Source organism: Pinus tabuliformis, chromosome 4_1, assembly GCF_031772625.1.
Source record: "Pinus tabuliformis cultivar Carrire ecotype Pingquan chromosome 4_1, CPIR1, whole genome shotgun sequence".
In the NCBI taxonomy this organism is placed as follows: Eukaryota; Viridiplantae; Streptophyta; class Pinopsida; order Pinales; family Pinaceae; genus Pinus; species Pinus tabuliformis.
The window spans coordinates 647,098,629-647,125,996 of record NC_142303.1 but is presented as its reverse complement, the minus strand read 5'-3'; the positions used below and the strand labels follow the sequence as shown (position 1 = coordinate 647,125,996).

The following is a 27,368-nucleotide window of genomic DNA, read 5'->3' as shown; positions in this document are numbered from 1 at the left end:
GCCAAAACGGTTGGTACCGCGCAGGGGCTCATGCTTTCTCTAATCAGTCCTTTGTCCAACAACTCCTGGACCTGTTTCCTGATTTCTTCATGGTCCTTAGGGCTCATACGATAAGCTGCTTTATTTGGCAGACTTGCCCCTGGTATAAAGTCAATGCAGTGACTAATACCTCTCCTGGGTGGCAGTTCATCTGGAAGGTCATCCACCACGATGTCTCCAAATTCCTGCAACATCTTTTGAATTTCTTCGGGCAAATCTGAAATCTGTGTATGCAATATCACTGCCTTTGGTCTTCTTATGACAGCGAAATTTACTTCACTGTCCTCAATCTGTTTTATAAATTCCTTTCCGCCCATCAGCAATGCTTTCACCCCACTGGTTTCAGCTGCACTTTCCTCTTTGATGGGTACAAGCGTGTGCTTGATCCCATCTTTGACAAACTTATAACAATTGGTTTTTCCGTCATGAACTGCACTTCTGTCAAACTGCCAAGGTCGTCCTAGCAGTATGTGACAGACATCCATTGGCATAACATCGCAGAGAATTTTATCCTTATACCTGCCTATCTGAAACTCCACCTCACACTGTTCATCAACTAACAGCTGATGTCCTTTCTGCAGCCATGACACTTTGTAGGGGGTGGGGTGCTTCAATTTTTTTAATCCCAGCTTCTCCACCATCTCCACAGCCACTAAATTGTCGGTACTTCCACTGTCAATGATCAGTTTGCAGCACTTACCCTGTGACTTGCAAACAGTTCGGAACAAAGCCTTTCGCTGATCCGGTTCTGCAACTTCTTTTGCTGGTTTTAACAACACCTTATTCAACACCAAGGCTTCACCTGTCTCTGGTGCGTTCTCCGCTTCTTGAGGTGTTGCCTCAGCATCCTCTGGCTGAGCAACATAAGCTCCTCTTCCACCTACCGGTTCACCTTCGGGACAGTCATACGACTTGTGTCCCAACTTGTGGCAACGATAGCACTGGACAGTTCCCCTGCCCCGACCATTTCCTCACCCTCGCTGAGCTGGTCGTCCTCCTCTAGTGCTATTGTCCTTTTCTACTGTGCCAGCAGGCTTAGAACTGCTGCCTTCTTCGCTTGAACCTGCACCTCTGCCTCTACCAAAAACCTTACCTTTCCCCCTACCAGTTCCACCTCCTCTCCTGGCATTTTGCCTCCGGTTAATTTTCTCCTCTGCCTTCAGTGCAAACTGGTAAGCTTCATCCAACGTTCGGGGTGAGAGGATACCGATTTCATCCAGTATTTCCCCCCTCAAACCATTCACAAATCTGGCTGTTTTTTCTGGGGTATCTTCCACATACCCTGCTCGCAAATTCAACTTATAAAATTCCTCCGTAAATTCCTTAACAGTCATCCCTCTTTGTTTCAAGTTCTGCACCTGTCTGTACAACATAATCTGATAATCTTTCGGCAGAAATTTTTCCTTCAGTTTTGCCTCCATTCTGGCCCATTTCTTTATAGGCTGTTTGTGTAGCCTCTTCCTCTCCGCCTGAATGCTGTCCCACCACAAGGATGCATGTCCTTTCAGCTTGGTGGCAGCGAACTTCACCTGTTTGTCCTCACTGGTTTCCTCAAACTCAAAATATTTATTTACTTCACTTAACCAATCCAGTAACACGTCTGCAGACAGACTTCCGTCATAAGTAGATAGCTCATGCTTTGGCTTATGACTGGACAGCAAAACTGACTTCAATAACCGGAATTCCGGTGTTACCCCCTCAAACTCATCTTCTGGTTCTGCCACATCTTCATCACTGTCATCTGCTGGGTTTCTCCTTTCCCCCGCTTCTACCGCTTCCAATCGTTCTCGCAAGACGCGGATCTCCTCACGGAGTCCCTCTTCTGCTACCCTCCGGACCACTCTTCCTCTCCCTCTTCCTCTTCCTCTTCTGCCAACCTCCATTTGTTCCTACTCGGCAACCTGCTCTGATACCACTTTTGATGGCCCAGCCCCCGACGTTTGCAAACGTGTGGAAGCCTGACGTGTAAAGTTGTAACCACGCCAACACTTACAGGCCCTCTCGACCCTTCGGCGATCAACTCGGTTTAACTTGACTGTCACGTCCAAGTGTAATGATGTTAAATCTCTGTATCGATTGCAATCTGTGAGTTTTAATTTTCTGTCCCTCCTCTCCGGTTGAGGGTTGCCACCTGTCGGTTCTATCGGTCTATTGCTCCCGCCTTTTGCTAAAACCCTACTCCTCGGTTTTTATGTCACTTTGCCATTTCGCAGTGTTTGTTTTTGAGCTCTGCTCTGTTGAGGTGTTGTCTTCCCGGAGGTTAACTGTGCATCTGTATGCTGCTCTGTTGTGGTTTTCGGATGGGTTACTGTGCTCGTGGTTGAGCGTTACTCCGTTATGGTTGCCGGCGCCTTCGGCTTCTCTGCTGTGTGCATGAATTTACATGCAAAGGTTAACCCTGTTGCTCCCCTGTTCTGTGCGATTGTTGGTTGGTAATTCTTGTGAGCATTTTCCGTCACACGGTTTGGTTCTCAGCTTTGGTATCTAATTGTTTGCAACTGTGACAGGGTTTCTTTAACTCCGGCGCTTCCGGTTCGATGCGTTAGTCTCCGCCTCCAAGGTAACAATAGCTCTATGCTTCACTCTGCATCTTCTTCTGCTACAGTTCCTTACGGTTTTTGTCCCTTGTCTCAGGCTTGGTCTATTTGTTTCGGTACTGCTGTGTCACTTTGTCAATTATGGGTAAGCCCTGTGGATTCCATGGCTCTCTCCGCCTGTTATGTTTTTTTTTTCTTACGTTTTCCTTGTTCTGTTCTAACCCTTGCTCACTTTCTTTGCAGGTCGTTGAGATGGTTGGCCGCCGAGGGTTTGTTCGCTCCCAATCTTCGAATCCCACCTGTCTCCTAAATGGGTAGGATCTTTTCCCGACAGTAGTTTGATGGTCAGGTTATAGAGGGTTCGAGAATCTTGTTCTGGTTCTGTTTTAGCTACAATACTTAAGTCGTAATTTGACTGTGTTTCATTCTGCGTCTGTGGCTTGGATAGCCCTGCTCTGTTGTAATAATTTGAACGCTATGCTTTGAAAATAAATTTGTCTTTGGCCGAACGTTGTTTGCTCAGGAGGTTTTGTAATGTACTGGGTTTGTAATAACGATGGATGCTAAACTATTTTCTCTTCCTTGCGTTCTGTATTTATGTTAATTTGTAAATAGAATGAAACAAGTTCAGTACCTGGTTCTTATTGCGACGGTTGAATGGTTCTTCCCTTTGTTTACTGGGTATGGTTGTCTGTAGCAACACTGTCTGCGGCCGTTAGTTGATTCTTCACTTTTGTTGCTGGAAAATGACTCTGTAGCAGTAACTGTTTATCTTCTCATGTTCTGTTACAGCTTTGTAGTGTTATCATTTCAAATGCGTTCTAAAACATATAGGAGAATATGAAAATGTACAGAATAACAAATAATGGTTCATTAGTTGGCAAAAGTAAATGTTTGTGATTGCTTGTATTACAGAGGTTTCATTTACTGTATCTTTTCTTTCTTGTGCCGGAGGTTCTCCCTCTTCATTTCTTTTTTCTCTGTTTTTAATACATGGAGAGCATAACTGCTTCCCTTTTCGGTTGAACTGTCCAACCAGAACTTTGACAACCGCCAGCCAGTTTCTTTTTACAAAAATGTTAACTAACTGTTATTTATCTCCTAAGCTAAAACAACTTACAATTATAATTCTATGGTCTCTAACGACCTTCTGGGAAATGAAACAAATAATAATAAAAAGAAAACAACAATAACAAGTCTAATGACCTGTCCAGTGATGCATATAATCTTTGGCCTGTCCTTGTTCCCTCTCCATGAGACAGTCAACTGCCTTCCGTCTCTTCGGAGCTGGATGCTCCTGCATCAAGTTATCTCCAATGGTAGCCTGTGTATTATAAATATTTTTTATGGTAAATTTTTTATTTTTTAATTATTTTACGTTTCAAATTGTTGTTTTTAGGAATTATTAAAAATGCATTTTAAATTTCAAACAAATTTGACTAAAAATATTCCCAATTTTTTTCCAAAACAATTAAACTATAACCAATAAATAAATAAATTAGGAGCTTTAAATTGACATAATGAATATGGTTTCTCATGGAGAGCCTTTATTAAATCAAATAAGAAAATTTATTTATTTTTTAAATTTTAAGTAAAATATATTTATATTTTAATTATTTTTTAATAATAAATATAGTATTTTGTTTTAAAAAATTAATTGTACTTAAATAATATATTAATTAAATAAAAGTTCTAAAATGATTTTTTTTTATTTAATTAAATTTTACTAAGCGACATGACACACACACATATAACATAACTATCAACAACTTTTTAAGACTAGAGTTGATCTATAAACTATATATTTTCCTTAAAATTTCCACTACTCATCTTTGTAGAATTATTTAATATAATGATATGAAAACTATATATCTCCTAGTTCCCACCTTATATAATTTATTAGTTGACTAATGATTTTGTAGCTTACACTTCCTATATTTTTATTTAACTATATAAGACAAGATATCTCATATATGTGTGTGTATGTGCGCGCGTGTGTTCAAGTTTCAACAATGCATCATTGACACGTACATTAAATTCATGATAAAAAGTGCATTTAAAGTGAATATATAAACATTTTGACTCTTTTCTAATTTGTACCATATTGTTTCATGATGTAGCGTGTCGTACCGGAAACATTGTCTTCATGTGCTTACAGCTAGTACATGTCATGTGTCAAAATAAATCATTATAAGAACTTGTCTTATGGAGTATTTGGTTGGCATGAAATTTTATTAGTTTTGTAAATAAGTTTATTTCAATTTTTTACATATATTTACACATTTCTTCTCTATGAATAAAATGCATTATTTATAAATCGGAAAAAGTGTAAGTTAGATTTGATCACATTTTTCGATTGTGTTTAAATGGAAGTCAATATTTTGGTTGATAATTTATCAAAAAATACACTATTTAGTTTAGGACTTCAACCTAGATTATTCTACTTGAGTTTATAAATAGTTTTTTTATCAACATTATTTCTATGTCAACATTTTTTTTCTTGGATTAGTTTATATGTATTATACGTAATTTGCAGATCTATCTCCCATATGCACCCCAACCACAACCTGTTGAATTGTTGGGGGATCTGTTATACATGGTTAGGCTAGATCACGTAGCCATACTTGAGTGTTTGTTCCACTCATAGATCCTCCCTCAAATGACAGTCAAAGTGTTAGAGGCAATGCTTTTGTCTCTGTGGATGATCTTGCTACAGATAGTCAACCTTCTTCACCCATCACATGTATACATCTTGCATTTTAAATCCTTTTTAAACTTTATGTATTTATGTCTTGAAATTGTTTTTAATTTTCAAATAACCTTCAATTTATGTGTTTGAATTTAATGTATATGTTATTATGCTTCTAGTTTGTTGTATATATTAAATCATGTTTATGGTTTGCAAACCCTCAACAAGTTGAATACAAGGATCAAAGTGTAGTGTCGATCCCTCCATGGAACAATGCTATAGCTAGTATCATAGTTGAGGATGTTAAGGCCCAGAAGACATGGATCACATGAGAGTTGGATAAAATCTATGCTAGTTCACCTACTGGGTTTAATTTTTCTTTGATGTTGGATAATATACACAGGTTGATCGAGACATACCAGAGGGCGGGTCTGCAAAGCCACCTCCTATATTCTGTATATAGGATTAGGAGGTTGGAGGTTAGAGGCAAACATATTTGGAAGGCGGTGAAAGATGCCACCAAGAACATTGATGTTTGTGGGGAGTTGTTTACTTCTTAGTGAGTAGAGAGATAGGTTATTTACTTGCAGGTTGTGCTCAGTTGAGCAAAGAAATTGTAATACATCTCTATTCACTAGATTAATGCAAGCAAACATTTGGGTTTATAACATATTGCTTTCCACAGGAAACATACTATTTGCTTGTGTGTGATTTCTTATTGCATGTTTGAGATTTTTTTTCTAAATTGTGAATTAATTTCTGCAAAGCAGTAGAGTAGGTTTGTGTCTTACGATCTTGATTAAAATTTCATGAGCAATTACAAATCTACATCATAATTTCTACACGATGCTTTGATATCATGACACTACTATTGTTGGTTGATGTAACTTATGTCACTAAGGGATTTGGAATACTTGAAATATCATTTTCTCTTGTGGATAGTATCGTCCTTTGTCTTAATGCTGTTATATAGATTTAAAAAGGGGTGTCGAGAAAAATAAAGAGTGCTGGCATCTTGGTAATAATCTATTGATATAGGGTGCATGATCAGTGGTACCCAAAACTCCACAAATTAAGTCAAGAATTGAAGTTACAGGTAAATTTGGCACCTAAGAAACTAGTGAAAGCATGTTGAGAAAATTGAGAAATACATGGATAATAAAAAGGAGATATTAGTAAAACAAGATGTCAGAAATAATGAAAAGGTTATACTTGAGCTAAAGAAAAGATTTAATATTTTGATGGAGTTGCGAAGAGAGAGCCTAAATCATAGTTGGAAGCTTAATAAAAGAGTTAAATGGCCTATTGTGTAATGATATGCAAGGAAGGTGATACATAGGGTGAAAATGTGGGTTAAAACAAAGAAAAAACTTAGTAGAACTGCATATGGACAAAGATCCATGAAAAGGGAAGGAGTTATGATTTGTGAACTAGAGCAAGGAGCAATGCTCAGAGAAGATGATGAAGAAGATGAGAGACTTGATGAAATTCTTATGGAGTGTTGGGAGGATTTAGACATACGAGGAAGAGATGTTAGAGGTATCAACATATACGAAGGAGTCTCATGATTTTGAAACTATGGATTTGTGTGTGTATATGAGTTATGAAGATTGACAACCACTAAAGTATATCATAAAGGAATAAAAAAATGTATAATTGTCTCAAGTAGGAAAAGATTAAAAGGATAGAGGCAAGAAAATCTTAGCATACAGAATGAAAGGTAGTAACTTTATGACAAAGAAAAGGAATGCAAATGCTAAATCAGAAAGAAAACACTTAGATGCAGTGCTAATTAGTTATGATGAAGAATTAAATCTTTTGGAAGAGTGGATTAAAAATCAAAGATCGATGAAAATTACACCATAAGGGCAGATGCAGTAGATAAATAGGATAACATGATGAAGCAATTGAAAAAGAATTCATACGATGAAGCCACGACAAAAATCATGCTGATTTTTTAGGTAGGAATGAAGCAACAATTGTAGAATAGTAGTATAAACCAACAAATAACCTAATTGGATAATGAGGTGGAATCTATGTTATGCAATATTATGATGAAAATCCCTAGGTGGAGGTACAATGAGGTAAAGAAGATAATTGAAAATAGAATATAGTTGTTTGAAAGGACTTATGTAAGCAAGGCATGTGCACAACAACAACAACATAAAGTATGGAATCCATAGAATGCAACAAGGATGGAGACTCATGGACAAGATTCCATGAAATTTTTCTACCCCGTGAGTCTGATGCCAAAGCGTCACACGTGTATCTTCAAAATGTAATTTTATAATTCTATGAAAAGTCTCTAAAAGTTCTATATTATGCAAAGTTTTTAGAAATACATGTAATGGAAACTAATTGTATTTAGAAGGTAGGCCCTAAGATTATGAATAATTGTAGAAACATTTAGAAAGTAGACTCCTAAAATCAATAGGATTTTTCTCAACTTCTCCCAAAATTATAGGAGAGGAATTATCTCTTGAGAATTTCTATCTCTTCTTCTCTAAGTATTGTGGTTTCTTCTAATTTTATGTCTGAATATAGGTTTATAGGAAATTACTTTTGGTATAGAGCTTCTAAATATTAACATTATTTGTTTCGGTTTTTTTGTTTTTAGTTGTACCATTTAGTTTTGATTTATGGGTAGCTTTTGTTGTGGCACTCTTTCATCATATCTAAAAAAGAGACTAACTTGAATTCATAAAAACTATACTTCAAAACACAAATGTCACTTGAATAAATTTTAAATTGGTATATATCTTGCATACTCTACTTATACTTCACAGTAGATTTCTAAATAAGATAAACTTTCTTATTTGTAATATTAATTTAAATTTGTAAATATTGTTTTATATAATAAAATAAAAATTTATACTAGATAAAAGGTGATCCTTATAATAGAAGTGGGAAGATGTCAAACAATTTTAAATTTAAAAATAATAAAATAAAATTATATTAAAAAATTAAAAAATAATAATAAGAAAGGGATCTTTCAAATTCAACAATAAACGAATAAAATAATTGAAAGTAAAAAACAAAATTAGAAAAAATCTAATTTCATTTTATTTTTTAGTATGTAATATATGTGTAATTCCTTCATTACTTATATGGAATTGGAAAATAACATCTAAAAATAATATTAATATTCTAACTATGTAATTCATTGTATCTTCAATTGATATGCGATATTTGAAAAAATTATATTGACAATAAATAAAAAATTAGTGTCAACCACTATATATATATCTTGTTCATTTTTAAATATCATGTTGATACACATATATGTGGTGTGGAGGGAGAGAGACACAACACTCCCATTTTATTGGTGGATGCTTTCTAATACAATATATGAGGGAGCTTTTGTAATTCCTTCATTACAACATTTTCAAAAAAATATTAATAATAAATACATTATATGTAAATAGATAGAGAGAATATATAAAAAATAAAAATAAAAATAAATTGATAGTTAAAACATTTTATTAGTGTGTTGTTTAAGATGAGGGAGATTCATTTTTAAATATGATGTTGATACACACATATATGTGTGGTCTGGAGGGAGAGAGACACAACACTCACATTTTATTGGTGAATGCTTTCTAATACAATATATGAGGGAGCTTTTGTAATTCCTTCATTACAACATTTTCAAAAAAATATTAATAATAAATAGATTATATGTAAATAGACATAGAGAATATATAAAATATGAAAATAAAAATAAATTGATAGTTAAAACATTTTATTGGTGTGTTGTTTAAGATGATGGAGATTTGTAATTCCTTTCATGCTTAGCATGGAGTTTGACAAGTCGAATATATATATATATATATATATATATATATATATATATATATATATAAAATCATCATAGATGACACATGGCATATATAAAAAAACCGTCATAGATCCACGTTAATTCTGGATCTATTAGGAATGAAATCTCTTAAGGTATAAACTTTTTTTTCAAGTTTTGCACTTTAAAAGATATTTGCACGAGGAAATTTGATTTCTCTTGACCTAGGTTAACATGAATCTATGAAATATGGCATATATAAAAATAACCATCTTAAATCCATGTTAATTTTGGATCTAATGGGAATGAAATATCTTGAAATACAAATTTCTTTTAAGTTTTGCACTTTAAAAAATATTTACACCTGGAAATTTGATTTCTCTTGACACAGGTAATATGACTCTATGAAATTTGATTTCTCTGAACATAGGTTAACCTCAATACAAGTGATATTAATTTTAGTTTAAATTTGTGAATATTAATAAAATATATGCTGAGTAAGTTTTTTTTTAACAAATGTTCAAATTGGATACATATGGTTTAAAGAAAGATCTTAAAGGTCTTTATTGCTGAAATAATGGGGAAATGTCTTTGTTTAAAATTTATTAATGGAATATATTTTATTTATTATAATAATTAAATAAAGAATATATATGTGGCTATTTATATTTTATAAGAATTATATATATATGATTAATATATTTTTTTGTTATTAATAATTTTTTTTGCTATATTAAATATATAATATAGATAAAAGTTAAATATTTTGTTTATAATTTTCTTTAAAATTTAAGATCACTCTGATTAGAAATGTAAAAAAAAGAAAGTAAGAAATCAATTTGATATTATTTATAAAAAAAAATTGTTGATTAAGTTTTTTATTATTTCAAAATAGATTTCATATAAAATTAGAGATAATTGTTTAACCTTAGCACGGTCTGTTATAAGGGAAACCAAAACAGTTGACTGTGGTCTATTTAGTAAAAACCATCGTAAAATAAACTATCTTGCGGATTTTTGCCATACTCTGGGCTAGATATACAAAAACATTAGTTTTAAAACTAGCATTTGCACAACATGTTGCAAAGGAAAAGCCTTAAGGCAACAACATAAGAAACATTACCATAGAAGAAAGAAGTCAACATTTTATGCAATTTTGTTTCTTTACTGGTGTTTTCTTTTTATCATATATTATGTTTCAGGGAGATTCCAACCAGGTTATGTTCAAAGCGAAGGTAATGCACAACATTTCAGTCCAAAGGATTTATGAAAATGCTCTTCATTAAGTTTCCGGAACCTTTATAGGTAAATGATTTAAATCAAACATTTCATAACAAAGTAATCTCATATCATCTTAATTCATGGTGCAATGGATAATATTTGTTGTTAATTAGAAATTGGTCTAATTTTATGAGGAAAGCTTAATAGAAAGACTTTAGTATTAAGGGGAACACTAATAGACTCACTCATCATTTCTTATATGATGATGTTAATTTAGTTATTTGTTGCTTCTTATCCTTATTTCACTCATGTAAAATTTCCAAACGATAAAAGAATGGTATTATTTGTTGTCTCTTTGAACCATTGTATTTTATCTAACTCAATCATTTCCATAGCCTCAACTAGGTGTCCATCATTCTCTTTCCATACTGAATCAACGTCTTTAAATGCATTTCATAAATTTGGTTTAATAAATGTTGGTGGAAAACCAATATATTTCACTTTGTAGAAAGGAGTGTACATTAGTTGGGATAAAATTGTATTGCTCTTGCCATGTGATGATGTCATCTAAATCTTGAATCTTCCTGACCACTTATGAAATTCCCCATTCTAATTGTTATTTGACCATGATGATATTGGCATCATAATCCTTGTTCGTGAGAATATCATTTAAAAAGTCAATGATAAGTGACACAATTTGTTCCTCACAATTGTTAAAGTAAAGGACAAATTCATTCACATTATGTTTGAAAACTTTATACTAAGAGTGTTGATTCATGAAATTTTTTATCCTCTCCTTTTGTTGTTTTAATTTGTGTCATCTCAAAAAAAACTTTCTCCAATAAGCTATGTTATTGCTATCTTAGCGTTGGCATTGCCATTAGGTTTGCTTGCTTGACATTAAGCACAACTAAGTTTGTAGTTTCAATTGAAAATTTCAAGCCTCCATTCCATTTTTTCTATAGAAGCAAAGATCCCTAAAAACAATAGATGAATACTCATCATTAAAGCTAGGGGGCAGCTCATTAATCATCTATTCATCCAAGGTGTCATCTCCATGTTGTTGGTAACTTCACTAGTGATGCCTAAGCCTCATGTTAATACATTAATACTTTACATGGGAAACATGTGGGTAATTTTGTTTAAGGTCGATGTATATTGGCCTTGAATGATACTATATTGAGCCTACATGATGTTCATAGTACCTATTAACCCGACCCTTAGGATCTACCACAATCTCATTATTGCTCCATATTAATCGTCACTTGGTCATGTATTCTTCACAATTTTAGGATAATCTATCTTCTTTCAAAATAGATCATCTTTTAAAAATTTGAGCAATAAGATAGTAATAATAAATCTATCAAAAGAAGTAGACCTACATAGTAAAATATTTTAGCACAATACATGATCTGTTGCGATGAATTTTTCCAGTGAAATATCCATGGCAATGTACATGTCATTTGTCATTGTGCATTTCCTATCTTAAGTGATACACAATAATGCGGACGATTAATGTGAGGACTTTCCAAAATAAGGTGCCTTCAACATGCTTTTCATGGTCCATAAGAGATGTAAACATTGTGCACCCCACAACAAAGAAATTAACGTTGTATAAACTAGGATATATATGTTCTAGAATTACTTCAAATCAAATAGTATATATCTTAGCACTTACAACACTAGTTGCTTTGTTGAAAGGGTGTTTATTTCTTTATTTTTCTTTGTAAAACTAATTCTATTAAAAGGAAAGAAAAATATAATTACAATGAGGCTGAAGCCTCAGCTGAGAACCCCTGAGTTCCTTCTGGTTATCAAAACTGTCCCATATTTGGGAAAACCAGTTACACTTTGCAAAAAACAATGCACAAGATCAGGAATACAACGGCAAAACCAGAATGAGAACTTGAAACAACACCATTTGAAGCAGTTGAGAGAACACCATTTGACAGAAAACCAGAATGAGAACTTGAAACAACACCATTTGAAGCAGTTGAGACAACACCATTTGACAGAATTGCTAAACATGTCAGCAATAGAACCACAAATGACAGAACCACAAAACCACAAACAGAACCACAATACCACAAACAACAGAACCTAACCAGTCAGCAACAAAACTCTTAGATGGCACGTGGGAGTCCATGTGGCATCATACAGGGATGTCCTGGTCCAGTGACTCCTTGACGACGGGGCAAGCATTCCCATACCAAATTTTTCCTTCCTTCGCCACGTTGCCATCCGCGCTGCCACCTGGAGGTTCCATCGCCTGAAGGGTGCTGCTCGAGCTGCCAGGAATAGCCATCGAAATTGTGGCTCCATGAGAGCTGCCACCTGGTTGCTGAGTGTCGCTTGCAGTATCACCTTCCTCATGTTGTCCACCACACCTTGCTGCTCTGCCTTCTTCTGCCGGGATCTGCTTAGAGCCATGACTACCAACAATTCTGCGAATGTCCTGAGGTTGCTCTGCCGAGTTACGCGCCGGAGCACTATGCTGTTCTCCTTCTTCAGAAAAGATGATGGTTATATTGGCAGTGATAATGGGCCAGTTCAGGTTGCTCTGGAATTTGAAATGAGTCGACTGGAAGGCGTTGTGCGGATAGTGTCTACGGGGCGGGCTAGGAGGGGGAGAATTAGCTTGAGATGAAGGCGGAGAGGCAGATTGTGGTGGCTGATCTACGCTTTGCGCTACCTGAGAGCGAGTGCGACCACCTCGGCTACCTCCATGGCGGCTCCTCATGCGGTGACGAACCATGGTAATGTGACAGAGGAGAATCTCAGGAGAATTGGGCACTTGGATGGGAAGCAGAGAATGCGCAGTGGGTTCCTGAACAGGGTTCAAAGGGCAGAGTTGGGAATGGGAGTAATGAAACCCATTTCCAAAATCAAGACAACAAAGAAGCCAACAATGATTGCCTGTAACAGTTCTATTGCAGGGGTTTCCTGCTTGGAGCGGGAAAATGCTGAAGGAGGGAGGGCAGACAGTGGGGTTGATGGGCATATGCACCATGTTTAAACTAACAACTTCCTTATCTTGGCCGGAGCAATCATTTAAGATGTCTTGCAGGCGGACTTGCTCTCACCTTAGGTGAGTCTTCAGGTGCCATAACTAGGCATGGAAAAGAGCGCTGCCCAGCAGTTGGTGGGGCCGAGCACCGTCGTTCCTCTGAAATGCCAGTAATAACCTTGAATTTCACCCGCATCCGGGTGCTTGAAAGGGTGTTTATTGATAGCTTAAGTGAAATTCAATTAATATATTTTCTCTAGAGAGTCTACTACCATAGTCTTCTTTTGAAATTGATCTTGAGGCTTCCCTTGCTAGTGGGTGAATAAGAAGTGATGAAGATTTTTTAAACCCAATGGCCCTATGAATTTCGAGTTGAGAGCCTTTCTCACTAAGCCATACATTTCCAACCAGTGTCTTGTTCCCTGGATAATTTTTTTTGAAGTGTAACTTTCTCATCTTGTGGATCATTACTATACATGTATACATAAAAGAAAAATTTAGTATGCTAGAAATCACTAGAGAACATTTAGAACCAATCTACCTCCTATTCGTATGTATATCTAAATCCATAAATGTTTGTTCCTCTCAGGCTGATTTAGATCTGGGCGAGGGAATCCATAGAGGCAAACATGAGATCATGGCTAGGGGATTTTCAAAGGCAAAACAATATCCACTATGTAAACTCTTTCTTCCTGGAATTTAGGCAGAAAGTTTGGATATAGATAATTAGGGAGGACCACTTAAAATTAGAGTTGGTCAAATGGGGGCTGTATTGAAATTTACAATGAGTAAGATACATTCTTTAATTAATGTGTAGATAAATAATTCAACTCCAGTAACGTATCCATGATTATAATTAAGAAATTATTAAAAATTGTTTGTGTTGGATGATGCAACTCACTCTGAACACTTAGATGGCAGCTAAAATTGCCTCTTAAGCTATCTTAAGAAAGAAAATAATCTATACACCCACACACCTACATCATTAAGTGTTCTTTCTAATTAGGCCGATAGGCCTTTCCTATGCATCAACTTTTCGTCAACACTTTTACTTTGATCCGTTAGATCAGATGAAACACTTTCAATCGTTGATCTGAACCAGAAAACAAAACAATGGAAAATCAAGAAAGCACGGAAAGTCAAGAAAGCACAAAAGCTCAAAAAAGATTCTATGCAAAAAAAATCAAGAAAGCACGAAAAAGATCATAAAAATCAAAGATCGAAAGAAAAAAGCTCAGAAAAGCAAAGATTTTTGAGGATTTTTAATTTTTAAATGCAATGTATTATTAATTTATTTTTATAATTTAATTGAAATATAAATTTTAAATTTTAAATTTAAAAATTAGTTTAGATTTATTTTTAGTTGTAAGTTTATTATGTGTTAAGAGGGATTTTTTTTGACACTTTGATTTTTTAAGAGTGAAAAGAGATTTGGTTTTTTTGGCATTTGGTAGATATAGAGTTAAAATGAATTTAGATTAGTTTAAATATTAACCTTTAAATAACTCACATTAGAGAAAAATACCATGGGAAAAAACCATAGATTAAAAATATGATAAGAAAAAACCATGGGTTGGAAAATTTTATATTTTATATTTTAATTTTAATTTGACTAAATCAAAATGTTAAACATTGTAACATCTCTCTAAAATAATTAAATTCAATTTAATTCCATGTTAGCTCCCATCATTTTCCTACTCAAAAGATAGGCGTTCTCAACACCTTAGCTACTTCGGCGGGCGTTGCAAGTTTATGACGAAAATCACCTTGAAGATGAGAAAACTTAACTCCTGGAAGTTTTTAATAAGAATGGTTATAGTAGGTCTCAAGGTCTTAAGGCTTTTCAAAATGCTGAAAAGGGTTCTAAGAGTAAGATTGACCCCAACGATTGGTCTTTCGGTGTTCATCTTCCCTTTATTCAAGGGACCACGGATAAAATTGCTAGGATCTTGAGGAAGCATGAGATTCATTCTTCTTTTAGACCTCTTAACACTATATGAAGTTCTCTTAATTTTGTTAAGGACCCGATTAACCCCAAGGATTAGAAGGGTGTTTATATCATTCCCTGTTCTTGTCGAGCTCCTTATATTGGTGACACCGGTCAATCCATTAACCAAAGGATTTGTGAACATGCTGCCGACATCAAGCATGGAAGGTCTCGCTCCTCCGCTTTGGTAGAGCATGCAAAAAAAACCAATCATCACATCTCCATTGAAGAGGCTAAAGTCATTGCGAGGATTGACCATTTTCATTATCGTAAATTTAGAGAGGCCTTAGAAATTGAAAAAAAAAGACTTGTTAATTTAAATAGAGATGATGGCTGGAGTATCAACAAATGCTAGATTCCTGCGCTTTCTTCCTAAAAAATTATTTTTATTTATTTATAGATTAATTAATTAATTTTTTTTGTTAATCCCCATATTGCTTAGTTTATGACTCTCTTAAATTATTTTTGGTAATATGAATAGGATTAAACCTTAATATTAATATAATATTATATATAATAATATTCATTAATAAGATTATATAGGGTTATGAATCCTTTCTCACTTGAGGGGGGATGTGAAAAAGAGAGCGACGAGGGCTCTGTCAGCAGGAGGACTCGAACCAGGGCAGCCTAGGCCATCGGCCTAGGGTGCTGCAGACTAGACCTCATTTTGGATGACGAAGACTAGGAGGTACGGGGTGGGTCAACAGGTTTTCTGTGGAGATGGTCCATACAATGGCCATGTAGGCTGTGGGTTGGATCCAGGGTGCTCAATCTGCAAGGATCCCAAGGAATATGTTTACTGGGACAAATTTCATCCAACTGAGAGGGTACAGTGGATGATTGCAGAGGAGGTTTTGGGCGGGGATTCTTCCTTTGTTTCTCCCATGAATCTCAAAGGCTTGATCCAGTACACAAACCCCACCCCTTCCCCCTTTGATCCTTTGTTTACGTAATAGATTATACCCTAAATTATTCATTAATCGAGCATGTCCAAAGGTATGAATCAACAATCCAACTGTATATATTTGTGATGCTCACTGGTGCAAATTTTCATTTTTTCACAAATGCGTAATAGCGAATAGATTTACCTTAAATTATTCAACGTCCAAAGATATCAATCAACAATCCAGCTGTATAGGTATATGTGTGACGTTTACTGGTGCAAATTTTAATTTTTCACAAAAGCAGAATCGTTGTCAGGGTTTACCGGGAAGAGTTGTGGCAGTGTAGGAAACCAGGCTGATTGAACCAATATCTCTTCTAAAAAAATTCAACAATTCCAATTTAATAATCCTATCGGCTTCTATTTGTACCTTTTGGGACAATTGCTAGTAGTAAGTTTTGTGCTAAACTTGTAGTGAGCAAAACTTCAGTGTCTACCATTAAGAAATCTAATCAAAACTTTACAAGAATCAACTATACTGAGGGAAAGCCATCATCACGACATACCATCCCACCATCATATTTCCCATATAATGCAAATTGATGTTGATTGGAAAGATGTGGAAATTAACCTAACATAATTTCACATGACATAATCTCACATGACATAAAGCTCAAAACATATAGATAATATCTGATACATTTATGTTTCCTATTTTGCCATGTCTCATCTCTCTGCATCTTTTTTTGCTCCTCCGTGTCATGCTTTTGCTTTCTTCTTTTGTGTTTACTGCAGGAATTACATATACCGGCGATAGTGAGCTTTATCGATATTGGTCAATGAACATCTAATAAGTACATTTATTTATTTATTATCTTTAATATATTTTTCTTAATTTAATAATATTTTTAATGCATATTCTTGTATCTCGTGGTTAAGAAAAAAGGAAACGAGGTTATACTATTATTACCCATGTTGAAAATTTACCTCTAATGAATTTGACATGTTTTGAAATAATTTTATTAACATAGATTTTAACAGTGTGATGAGTGTATAATGGTTACTGAGAATAGTATGGAATAAATTGTATATCAAAATCATTGTAAAAAATATATATATAAATTATTATAACATTAAGCAGTAATTCAAATAATTTAGTGAAAGTGAAAAAAGTATACCAGTAGAAATTCCAAACTCTCTAAACTGCTTCTGGAAAATATAAACTCCAAACTCTCTAAACTGCTTCTGGAAAATATAAACTTCATCAAATATGGCTATATGCTTTGTTCAATTTCTTTTTCTTTTTATTTGTAATTTATATCTTTTCTTTTTTATATATCCAAACAATTATTAAAGATTGCATGGCCAAAGAGAAGAATAAGAACAACAGAAAGCTGATTTTTTTTCATCAACATTGATCATCTATGTTAGGTTGATCGCCTATGTTCTCTCTGCCTTTTGTAAAACGATTGAGCGATTTCAATGTTGTGCATTTTCATAGTTATCTCATTTTTCCTTGCATTAATAATGTCTAAGGAGATACATTGTTAGTGGCTAATATGAAGAGTTACAGGATTCATTGCGAAGACCCAATTGCAAATACCAATTCTAGGATCTAGAGATTTGGAGAAACTCGTCATTTCATAGATTAGATGAAAGAGATATCTACAAAGGTAAGTATTTCAAAAGCTCTTTTCATATGATATGTAAGGTAAATATTGATTCATGTTCAATTTAAGTTTAAGTAAAATTAGTTTTGTTTGGTCTGATCAAAATATTGGTTTTTGTGTGTAATTTTATTTATGTTTCTCACTATTGCATTACAATTAAGAATTCCAAAAGTTTTTGAATTTACAATATGTAGATAACGTTGTTGTAGAAAGTTCAAAAGTAGAATCAGCCATTGAAAATGCATATTGTTTATTATTACTGAAAATTACTTTTTATATAAAGTTAATCCAGTTCAACCTCTCTTGCTAAAACATGCTAAATCATATTTTGCCATTAAGAATATTTCTCACTCCAGGCACTTACAACAGTTGATAAAGATTAAGAATATTTCTCACTCCAAGCACTTACAACAGTTGATAAAGATCATACAGCTTTAAAAGGAAAACGAACTTCGAAAGAAACTCTGTCTACAAGGAGAGTCACAATGAACTTATAATACAACATTATAAGTCTTGAGATGCTCGGAGAGTCTTGAGATTTTTAAGCTTTTTTATATGACGAGGCAGTGATCGCAGTTTGGAACATCCTGAAAGATCTAGAAACTGAAGTCAATAAAGATTTGTTATACCTTCTGGCACATCTTCAATTTCTGTGTAACTTAAATCTAAAAACTCCAGCTGTTTGAGTTGGCACAATGATGTTGGTAATGTTTTTATCTTTGTCCTAGATAAATCCAACACCTTGAGGTAGGGAAGGCTGCCCAGAAATGCTTCTGGAATATTTTCTAATCCTTTATTTCCTCTCAAGATTAGACTTACCAGTTTTGTGCATTTCAATCCTTGTGGCGGGAGATGTGTAATATTACTCTCATACAGTGACATTCTTTTGCAATCCTCCCCAATTTCCAGGGGAAACTGTTCATGTATTTGACCTACTCTAAACAAGCAATTTTCTTCCTTCTCCCCAATGAAGATCGCCATGTCACGGAGGAAACGTGAGTTTTTAAGAAAACTATTCCCTGTGGAAAGTGCGCTACGTCAAATAAGCAACGATCTACAAGCAAGTTTATATAACTCTTAGCTGTCTCCATAAAATTTGCCGGGTTTTTGCTTTCAACAATCCCTTCTGCAATCCACATTCCAACTAACTTGCCCACTTCAATTTCTTTGTCTTCAGGAAACATGGCACAATACAAAAAGCAATTCTTGAAGTTAGCATTGGGCAAACGATCATAGCTCCATCTCAATATCTGATACAACTCGTATTCAACCCGAGGATGAGTACTTGGAAAATTCAAATCCACTGTTTTCATCTGGCTTAAAGCAAGATTCCACTGATCTACACCCATGATGCCAATCATTGTTGAGGCAATTACATTTATTGCTAAGGGCAAACCTTTACATTCATTGCCAACTTCTATGGCAATGTGCTCTAAATCATCAGGAACATGGCCTTCTTTGAAAGCTATATTGCGAAACAGCTCCCATGCTTCTTCTGGGGCTAGGGGTTGTAATTGAAAGGATTTTCGTGTGTTCATTTGTCGAACCAGATCTCCATTGCGAGTAGAGAATACAACTTTGCTTCCTCTGTCATTGTCAAATTCTACTCCTAATTGTTTCAGATTGAGGGGATTCCACATGTCATCTAAAATTAAGAGAAATTTCTTGATTTTGAAATGTGCAGACAATTTCATCTTCCTCAGATCAGAATTAGAATGGAAAACAGTGAGGTATAAATTGATTGTCTGAGCAATACAACTCTGCAAATCTATGATAGAAAACTGAGAAACAGTGACCCAAATCACTACATCAGAAAAGCCACTAACCTTGTGCCCCATACACCAATTAGATCTACTTGAGCAGCATCAGTGAGCCAACTCTTTAGTTGTATCTCCGCAGACTTAATCCCCAAACCCACAAAGCTGTGATCTGGTGCATCTTGAAGTAATAGTTCTCTCTGATGCGGTGCGGACGTAACAATCCCTCGAGCATTGTAAAATACAGACAAGTCGGTTTGAAGCTCTGTAAAGAGCTTCTCAAAATTTGCCTTCCATTCTCTGATTTGCTTCGAGAGGTTGGGCTTGCAGAGGAGGCAATCGAGGCATTGCCGTGGCTTTAGCGAGTGATCGATCAAATCTCAGGTCTTCCCAACTTCATTTTCCATATTTTGCAAACAATTGTTCACCGTCACTCGAGGCGGGCTGTCACGCCCCTACACCTACGGTAGTCTTTCAACCGCTTATAGTGAGGTGCGGCACTACCAACCGTTTTCTTTTCACCAATACTTACGATTGTAGACTACGCCTAACATTCCATACTTATTTATTTATTATTATTATTATTATTATTTTTTCTAACCAAATATTATTATGATCTTTTATACAAGTGAAAGCGCATAACATTCACATAAACAGCATTATACAAGAAAAATGTACAACAGTATAAAAGGAGGGGCAACTCCCTGCAATATGAGTTTGCCCGAATCAATATATATAATCTTCTTTTATAAGTACAAGTTAAATCTTGGGAAACCCCAAATTTACACTTAGCCAATTTTCAACTTCGCAAACTCAGTTGCCCAGCGCGTCGGCGCTTCTGCGCGGTTGCCGCACGACTCACCAACCCTTCGTTCATCTCGTCGCACGATCATGTTGTTTGCCCAACTTGGGCGTGCCTCGTCATAACCAAGTCGCCACACACGGGCGCCTCCGCACGAGTCACACCTCCATTCACAATCTCAACACTTCACCATTTCCACTGTCTCGTCGTGCACAACGTGCCCTAGCCAAGTCGCCTGTCCGCACGATTCTTCGTTTGGGCGTGCACGGTGCGCCCTCGCCCGGCCGCCCGTCCGCACGTCCACCAGTTCACCCAACTCGTTCACCCGAGTCGCCACACGATTTCACCCAGGTCGCCACACGACTTCACCTGGTTCCCCGAATGACCTCACCTGGGTCGCCACACGACTTCACCCGGGTTGCCCGAACGACCTCACTCAGCGCGTCCGAATGACCTCGCCCGAGTTTCCTGCCCGACGGCCTCGCCCGAGTTCTGCCTGAGTGACCTCCCCCGAGTTTCCTGCCCGACGGCCTCGCCTGAGTTCTGCCTGAGTGACCTCGCCCGAGTTCTATCCGAACGACTTTATTGAACGATTTCTCGAATGACTTCTCGAACGACTTTCCGAACGATTTCTTGAACGAGTTTTACACCCGAGTTCCGCGCATTGTGCGGGCTCATTCATGCATTGCAAAACTCCTTGTTCGAATTCGTGTTGATCGAATGATGATCCTTTGCCTCCAAATGCCCTCCAATATATACGGGTGGGTGGCGGGTTATGTCACCCGGCCGACCCACACCAAACGCCCAAGCCGACTCATTCAACATGTGTTGTCTCGCCCAAAAGGAGGGTTGGCCCGCCCAACTCGTGAGACCGCCCCCTCAACTCGCCCAACACGTTATAAACTCGTTTCTTCGTTCGTTCACTTCACATTTCACACCTCCTTCGCATGGTTAAGTCGCCCTGCCCATCGCACGGACCGCAGGTCCTAACACATCCTTTGTTGATCTTGGAATTGATGGGCAATATCGAGTAAAAAGCTCTTCATTCGATTTAACTGCGTTTCGAGAATCTTTCTGTTTTCATCCAACTGAATCGCATCATCTATTTGCCGGAGGAGTGGATTAATAATCACGCTGGTTATTGTGTTGGCAATTGTGTTGCTTGCACTTCCCGTGGCAAAATCCAAAGCCATGGCTACTCCACAGCACAATATCAAAATAAAAGAGGCAGAGAGAAGAGAGTATCAGTTAACACGCAGAAGAAAGTATGATCATTGTCATAGTGACTCCATCCATAACATCACACTAATAAAAAGAAACTTCACATAATTGATTTTTTCCCCTTAAACTTTATTTCGACATCTACTTTAATTGATGTTTTTTTTTTTCAATGTTCCCGAAAGAAAAACAAAAAAACAGTTCACATCCAACATCTCCTCGTGGATTCTTCTTCGATTTTCTCCTCGACTAGTTATCGTTCACACTATCGATCTGGAGAACATTTGGTTTTTTTTTGGGGTTAAATTGTGCTCAATAACTTCTAATTTACACGTTATATGAAAACGATTGATGTCCATAACTAACGTCACCAAGATCTACTTTATTGATTTTTCCATTGTTCCGGGTCAAAGTTCTCATTCACACACAATATAAAAAACAATTTACTTGCATATCGAAATTTCATCCGCTTGATCCTTTTGTCAATATTCTTATCATTTCTCTTTTTTACCCCTCTAAGAGTTTTCATTGGCATACATTATTAAACAATTTACATCTATAGTCATGGTCATACCATGTGGCTTTGCTGGTTTTCGCTATAAAATTATCCACTCTACAATATATATTTAGTTTCTATCTATGGGCAATAGTGTATTTAGTTTCTATATTTATGGGTAATGATAACACTGTTAACATGATAATATATATTAATATAAAAACACACTTTATCATATATGTCAAATTAATAAAATTAAAAAAACCATAAGAACTAAATTATAGCTTTGTTTTATTATTATTATTAATAAAATTAATATAAAAGTTAACAATATAAATATTTAAAAAAACAAAACATGGTTTTTAATTATAGATTATGGGTATTCTTAATCTATAAATAAGCTTTGTTACAATATCATGAGCCAATACATAACTTATTAATGTCACATGCAAAAAAAAAATACTCATTTCATTTGACACTTGTTTATATGACAATTTTTTAACTAATGAACTTAATTAAAAATGAAAAGAAAAACATTACTACTTTGGAAATAAATTTCAATCTTTGTTTTGTGTATACTACCAATAATATTCTAGAATATTGTATGGAAGTTAAATCCCTACCATCAATCTAATAATTATAATTATTGATAATTAAATTAAAATTCTAAAAACTCTATTCCAAATTAAACATGCATGCCATCATAAAAATAATAATAATTTTCATAAAGTTGTAGTTATAATAATATAAATAAAACTAGCACAAGTATATAAATTAAATGAATGACAAAATATTGATAAAAATCATAACACACTTTATAATATGTTGCAAACAAAAAAATCAAACTATAAAATTTAACTAAATAACTAACTATAATATTTATTATTAGTAGCATTAATAAAAATAAATAATATATGACTTAAAAATATATATTTAAAAAAAGTATGTGAACAAATTCTTAACCACAAATATTAATCTCCACTTTACCATTATGACTATTAACTTGTAAATATGCTTTATTACACTATCATGATGAATACCACAACTTATTAATATGACTTGCCCAAAAAATTACAACTCATTTCACAGTGAATATATATAAATATATAAACAAAAACGGTATAAGTACCTTTGCGATAAATCTCAACCCTCCTCGTTACTACTAAACATATTTTGAAGTTAAATCCCTAATATTCTGAACTTAAATCTCTATCATCTATCTATTAATTATTGATAATTAAATTAAAATTTTGAAAGCCCTATTCTAGAATAGACATGCCTAACTCAATCAAACTCATTAGGTATAAATTAGTTGGTTTGTGTGGGGTTTAGTCCTCATTGGGTTAGGAATTGAGGTTGGGAGCTAACTGTAAGAGATAAAAAGTGTGGGAGTGTTGTATAATTTTAGTGACAACATCTCTAATTTAAAAATAAAATAAAAATTAATTCTTACACAATCCTGGTGACAACATCCTTGAAAACAAAATTAAAATTGTATTATTGAAAATTTATCTCATCATAACAATTAATGGTGTGTTTCTATTCTCAACCATCTTCAATTATTTAACCATTTTTTTCTTGATTTTCACTAGATTAGTGTAATCATATAAGTTATATAAGTTAAATGGCTGATAAATGTCACATCAATCCATGACAAGCATCAAAACCCTAGATCTACTAAGAAGATTTCTATAGAAGTGCAAAACATGAGAAAAATTTGCACACTCTAGGCACTTAATAGATGTGAAGTTAAGATGAATCTATGTTGATATCTATATATGTGAGTGATATTCTAAAATGACAAGATTTATTAAAATATATATATATATATATATATATATATATATATATATATATATATATATATATATACTTAACTTTTTTATCATATATATATATATATATATATATACTTAACTTTTTTATCATATATATATATATATATATATATATATATATATATATTTTGTAATAACCATACTCTCTCTTCATCCTCCAACTCTGTCATTATCTCCCTCCCTCTCTCATTCTTAATGATATTTGGCCATCCATCCCAAATAATTTTTTAGCAGATATAAAATAGGCTACAGAAGCCATACAAAGAGTAAAAGCAGAATTAGGAGACATGACAGAGGACGCTGCAAGGATCATTCACTTCCTCAACTCCAAAAATAAGTATGAATTGTAGGAATTAGAGATACCTGACAGAACAAGCACAATTTTGGAAGTGAAAAGGGTCCTCACCAAGAGGAATTTAATGTTAAACCTTGAAGATAAGTGCCAAACCATGCAAATGGCCATTGACAGATTTATGGTTAAATTTGAAATTTTGAGGCAAAAGGGTTTACCAAATCCTTTGGTAATAAACGATAAGTTAATGCCACAAGAGGACTACAATAGAAAAATCAGAGAAGTAGCTAGAGATCAAGTGAATACTTCATCCATGAAGGGGATACCTATTGGCAAGGTCTTATACCAAACTTTTGAGAATTTGTTTTACCTCCAGCATGAGGTAAAACACTTTTTTGTGAATAATCCTACTTTTACCAAGTATACAGAGGCAGATGAGATTTACAGGAAGATGATGAATATCCAATTACCAGATGCCGAAACATGGGAGAAATTAAATGACTTACTATAGAAATACACAGTCAAAAGGTAAAAATGTACAGTAAGAGTAAAAAGGCACAGTAAAAGGATAATGACAGGTCAGCCAGGTCAAAGTGTATCAGTTGAAAGGTCAGAGTAAATAGAACATCTAGCATGAAGACCAAACAGTGAAGCAAAGATTAAAAGGAAAAATATGAAAGATTAAAGACAACACAACCTAATAAATAGGGACAACAAACAACAGTTCAATAGCTGTCTCTATCTTCTTGCATGAAGATATTTCTTTCTCCTAGATTAGTTCCCAAGATAGTTTGGGACATTTTGTAAATTATTTTTGTACAAATACTTCATAATTTGAAGTATTGGGTGGATTGCTATACATTTGTAAAGTTATTTTGATCATAAACCTAAGGGTTATTGTACCAATTTTTCAAGTCAGCAGACTGGACCAAGTAATAAAGAGTTTGCATTACAGGATTCATGTGTTGAGCTATTACAGTGAAGTATTTTCTTTGTTAAATTTATTATTTTCTTATGTTTTTTTCACAAACTTAAATGTTATCTAAAGTTGAATGAATTAACTAGAAGTTTATCTTAGAATTTGTTTAAGTACACTCTGTTTTCAACAATTAATCATTTACATGTTTTCTTCTGATATCCGGATTTGAGAATCCTTAATTGCTCTCCCATACTGATTGGCCTCTCTCACTCCCTTCATAGTCCGGCCTAAGGAACCCTTAATTGATCTTTGGATCCAATTGAAAACCACTTCACCATCTAGTCTTGAGATCTGAAGTAACTCTACTATCTTGCCCTATAGACATTGTTTTTAGAACTTGATCCAGTCCTGTTTGCTTGACATCTGACCCCATAGCCCAATGGTAAAAGACACCCCTCTTTTCATCTAAGTAAGTGATCCCACCACTAAATCTAAATTAAAACACAAGAACAATCATAACTAGCCTAAAATTAAATAACTAAACAAAGTTAAATGAAAAAGAGAGAACCCTATCTAAGAATTAGGAAGGCTAGATCCTAATCTCCAAAGTTGGTTTGTGGTTACCTCTAATAATTTCTTTCTCAAACACTCTAGAGAAATATTGGAGTGATAACAATCTCTTTGGACCATTGTATTTTATCTAACTCAATCATTTCCATAGCCTCAACTAGGTGCCCATCATTCTCTTTCCATACTGAATCAATGTCTTCAAATGCATTTCATAAATTTGGTTTAATAAATGTTGGTGGAAAACCAATATATTTCACTTTGTAGAAAGGAGTGTACATTGGTTGGGATAAAATTGTATTGCTCTTACCATGTGATGATGTCATCTAAATCTTGAATCTTTCTCACCACTTATGAAATTCCCCATTCTAATTGTTATTTGATCATGATGATATTGGCATCATAATCCTTGTTCGTGAGAATATCATTTAAGAAGTCAATGGTAAGTGACACAATTTGTTCCTCACAATTGTTAAAGTAAAGGACAAATTCATTCACATTATGTTTGAAAACTTTATGCTAAGAGTTGTTGATTCATGAAATTTTTTATCCTCTCCTTTTGTTGTTTTAATTTGTGTCATCTCAAAAAAATGTTTCTCCAATAACCCATGTTATTGCTATCTTAGCACTGACATTTCCATTAGGTTTTCTTGCTTGACATTAAGCACAACTAAGTTTTTAGCTTCAATTGCAAATTTCATGCCTCCATTCCATTTTTGCTATAGAAGGCAAAGATCCCTAAAAACAATAGATGAATCCTCATCATGAAAGCTAGGAGGTAGCTCATTAATCATCTATTCATCCAAGGTGTCATGCCCATGTTGTTGGTAACTTCACCAATGATGCCTAAGCCTCATGTTAATACATTAATACTTTACATGGGAAACATGTGGGTAATTTTGTTTAAGGTCGATGTATATTGGCCTTGAATGATACTATATTGAGTCTACATGATGTTCATAGTACCTATTGGCCCGACCCTTATGATCTACAAAAATCTCATTGTTGCTCCATATTAATCATCACTTGGTCATGTATTTGCCGCAATTTTAGGATAATCTATCTTCTTTCAAAATATATCATCATATATCCAATCGAGACAATCCAGGAAGGAGAAAGGATTTGTTCTCAAACTTGATTTGGCTAACACTTTTGACAGAGTGAGGCACTCCTTTCTCTTTGCCGTCCTGAAGAAGATGGGTTTTGATGCAAGCTTCCTTAACCTCATCAAAGCCTGCATCTCCGGGCCATGGATCACCCCTCTTGTAAATGGCAGACCAGGTGAAGCTTTCCAATCCTCCCGTGGTCTAAGACAAGGTTGCCCTCTCTCACCTTATCTTTTTATTCTAATGGCTGAATCATTTAGCAAAGCGCTGGATTTCCATCGGAGGGTCGGTCTCATAACAGGAATAAAATTTGGGAATGGAGTCAAGAATATAAATCATTCTCAATTTGCAGACGATACCTTGCTAATTGGGGGGGCCTCTATCACAATAGCCAGGCGTTTCAAAGTTCTCCTGGACAAATTCATGGATTACTCTGGCGGTCTGGTCAATCAGCAAAAAAGTTGTATTTACAGCTGGAATACAACATCGCAGGCCCTTCATAATATTGCTGCAACATTTGGGGTTTCTTACCACTATGACT

The 27,368-nt window shown here is 34.8% G+C and overlaps 1 protein-coding gene across 1 annotated transcript; it reads right to left on the bottom strand.

Moving 5' to 3' along the window:
- Positions 1-18,764: 18,764 nt before the first annotated feature.
- On the bottom strand, positions 18,765-19,670 carry LOC149177720 (disease resistance protein UNI-like). The gene has a single exon (XM_089421857.1). It carries the CDS (start codon positions 19,668-19,670, stop codon positions 18,765-18,767), a length of 906 nt encoding a protein of 301 aa, XP_089277983.1.
- Positions 19,671-27,368: the final 7,698 nt, after the last annotated feature.

What these genes read in the sequence shown, in the direction of transcription:
- LOC149177720 (XM_089421857.1), bottom strand. Translation starts at nt 19,670, where the DNA reads ATGGGGCACAAGGTTAGTGGCTTTTCTGATGTAGTGATTTGGGTCACT.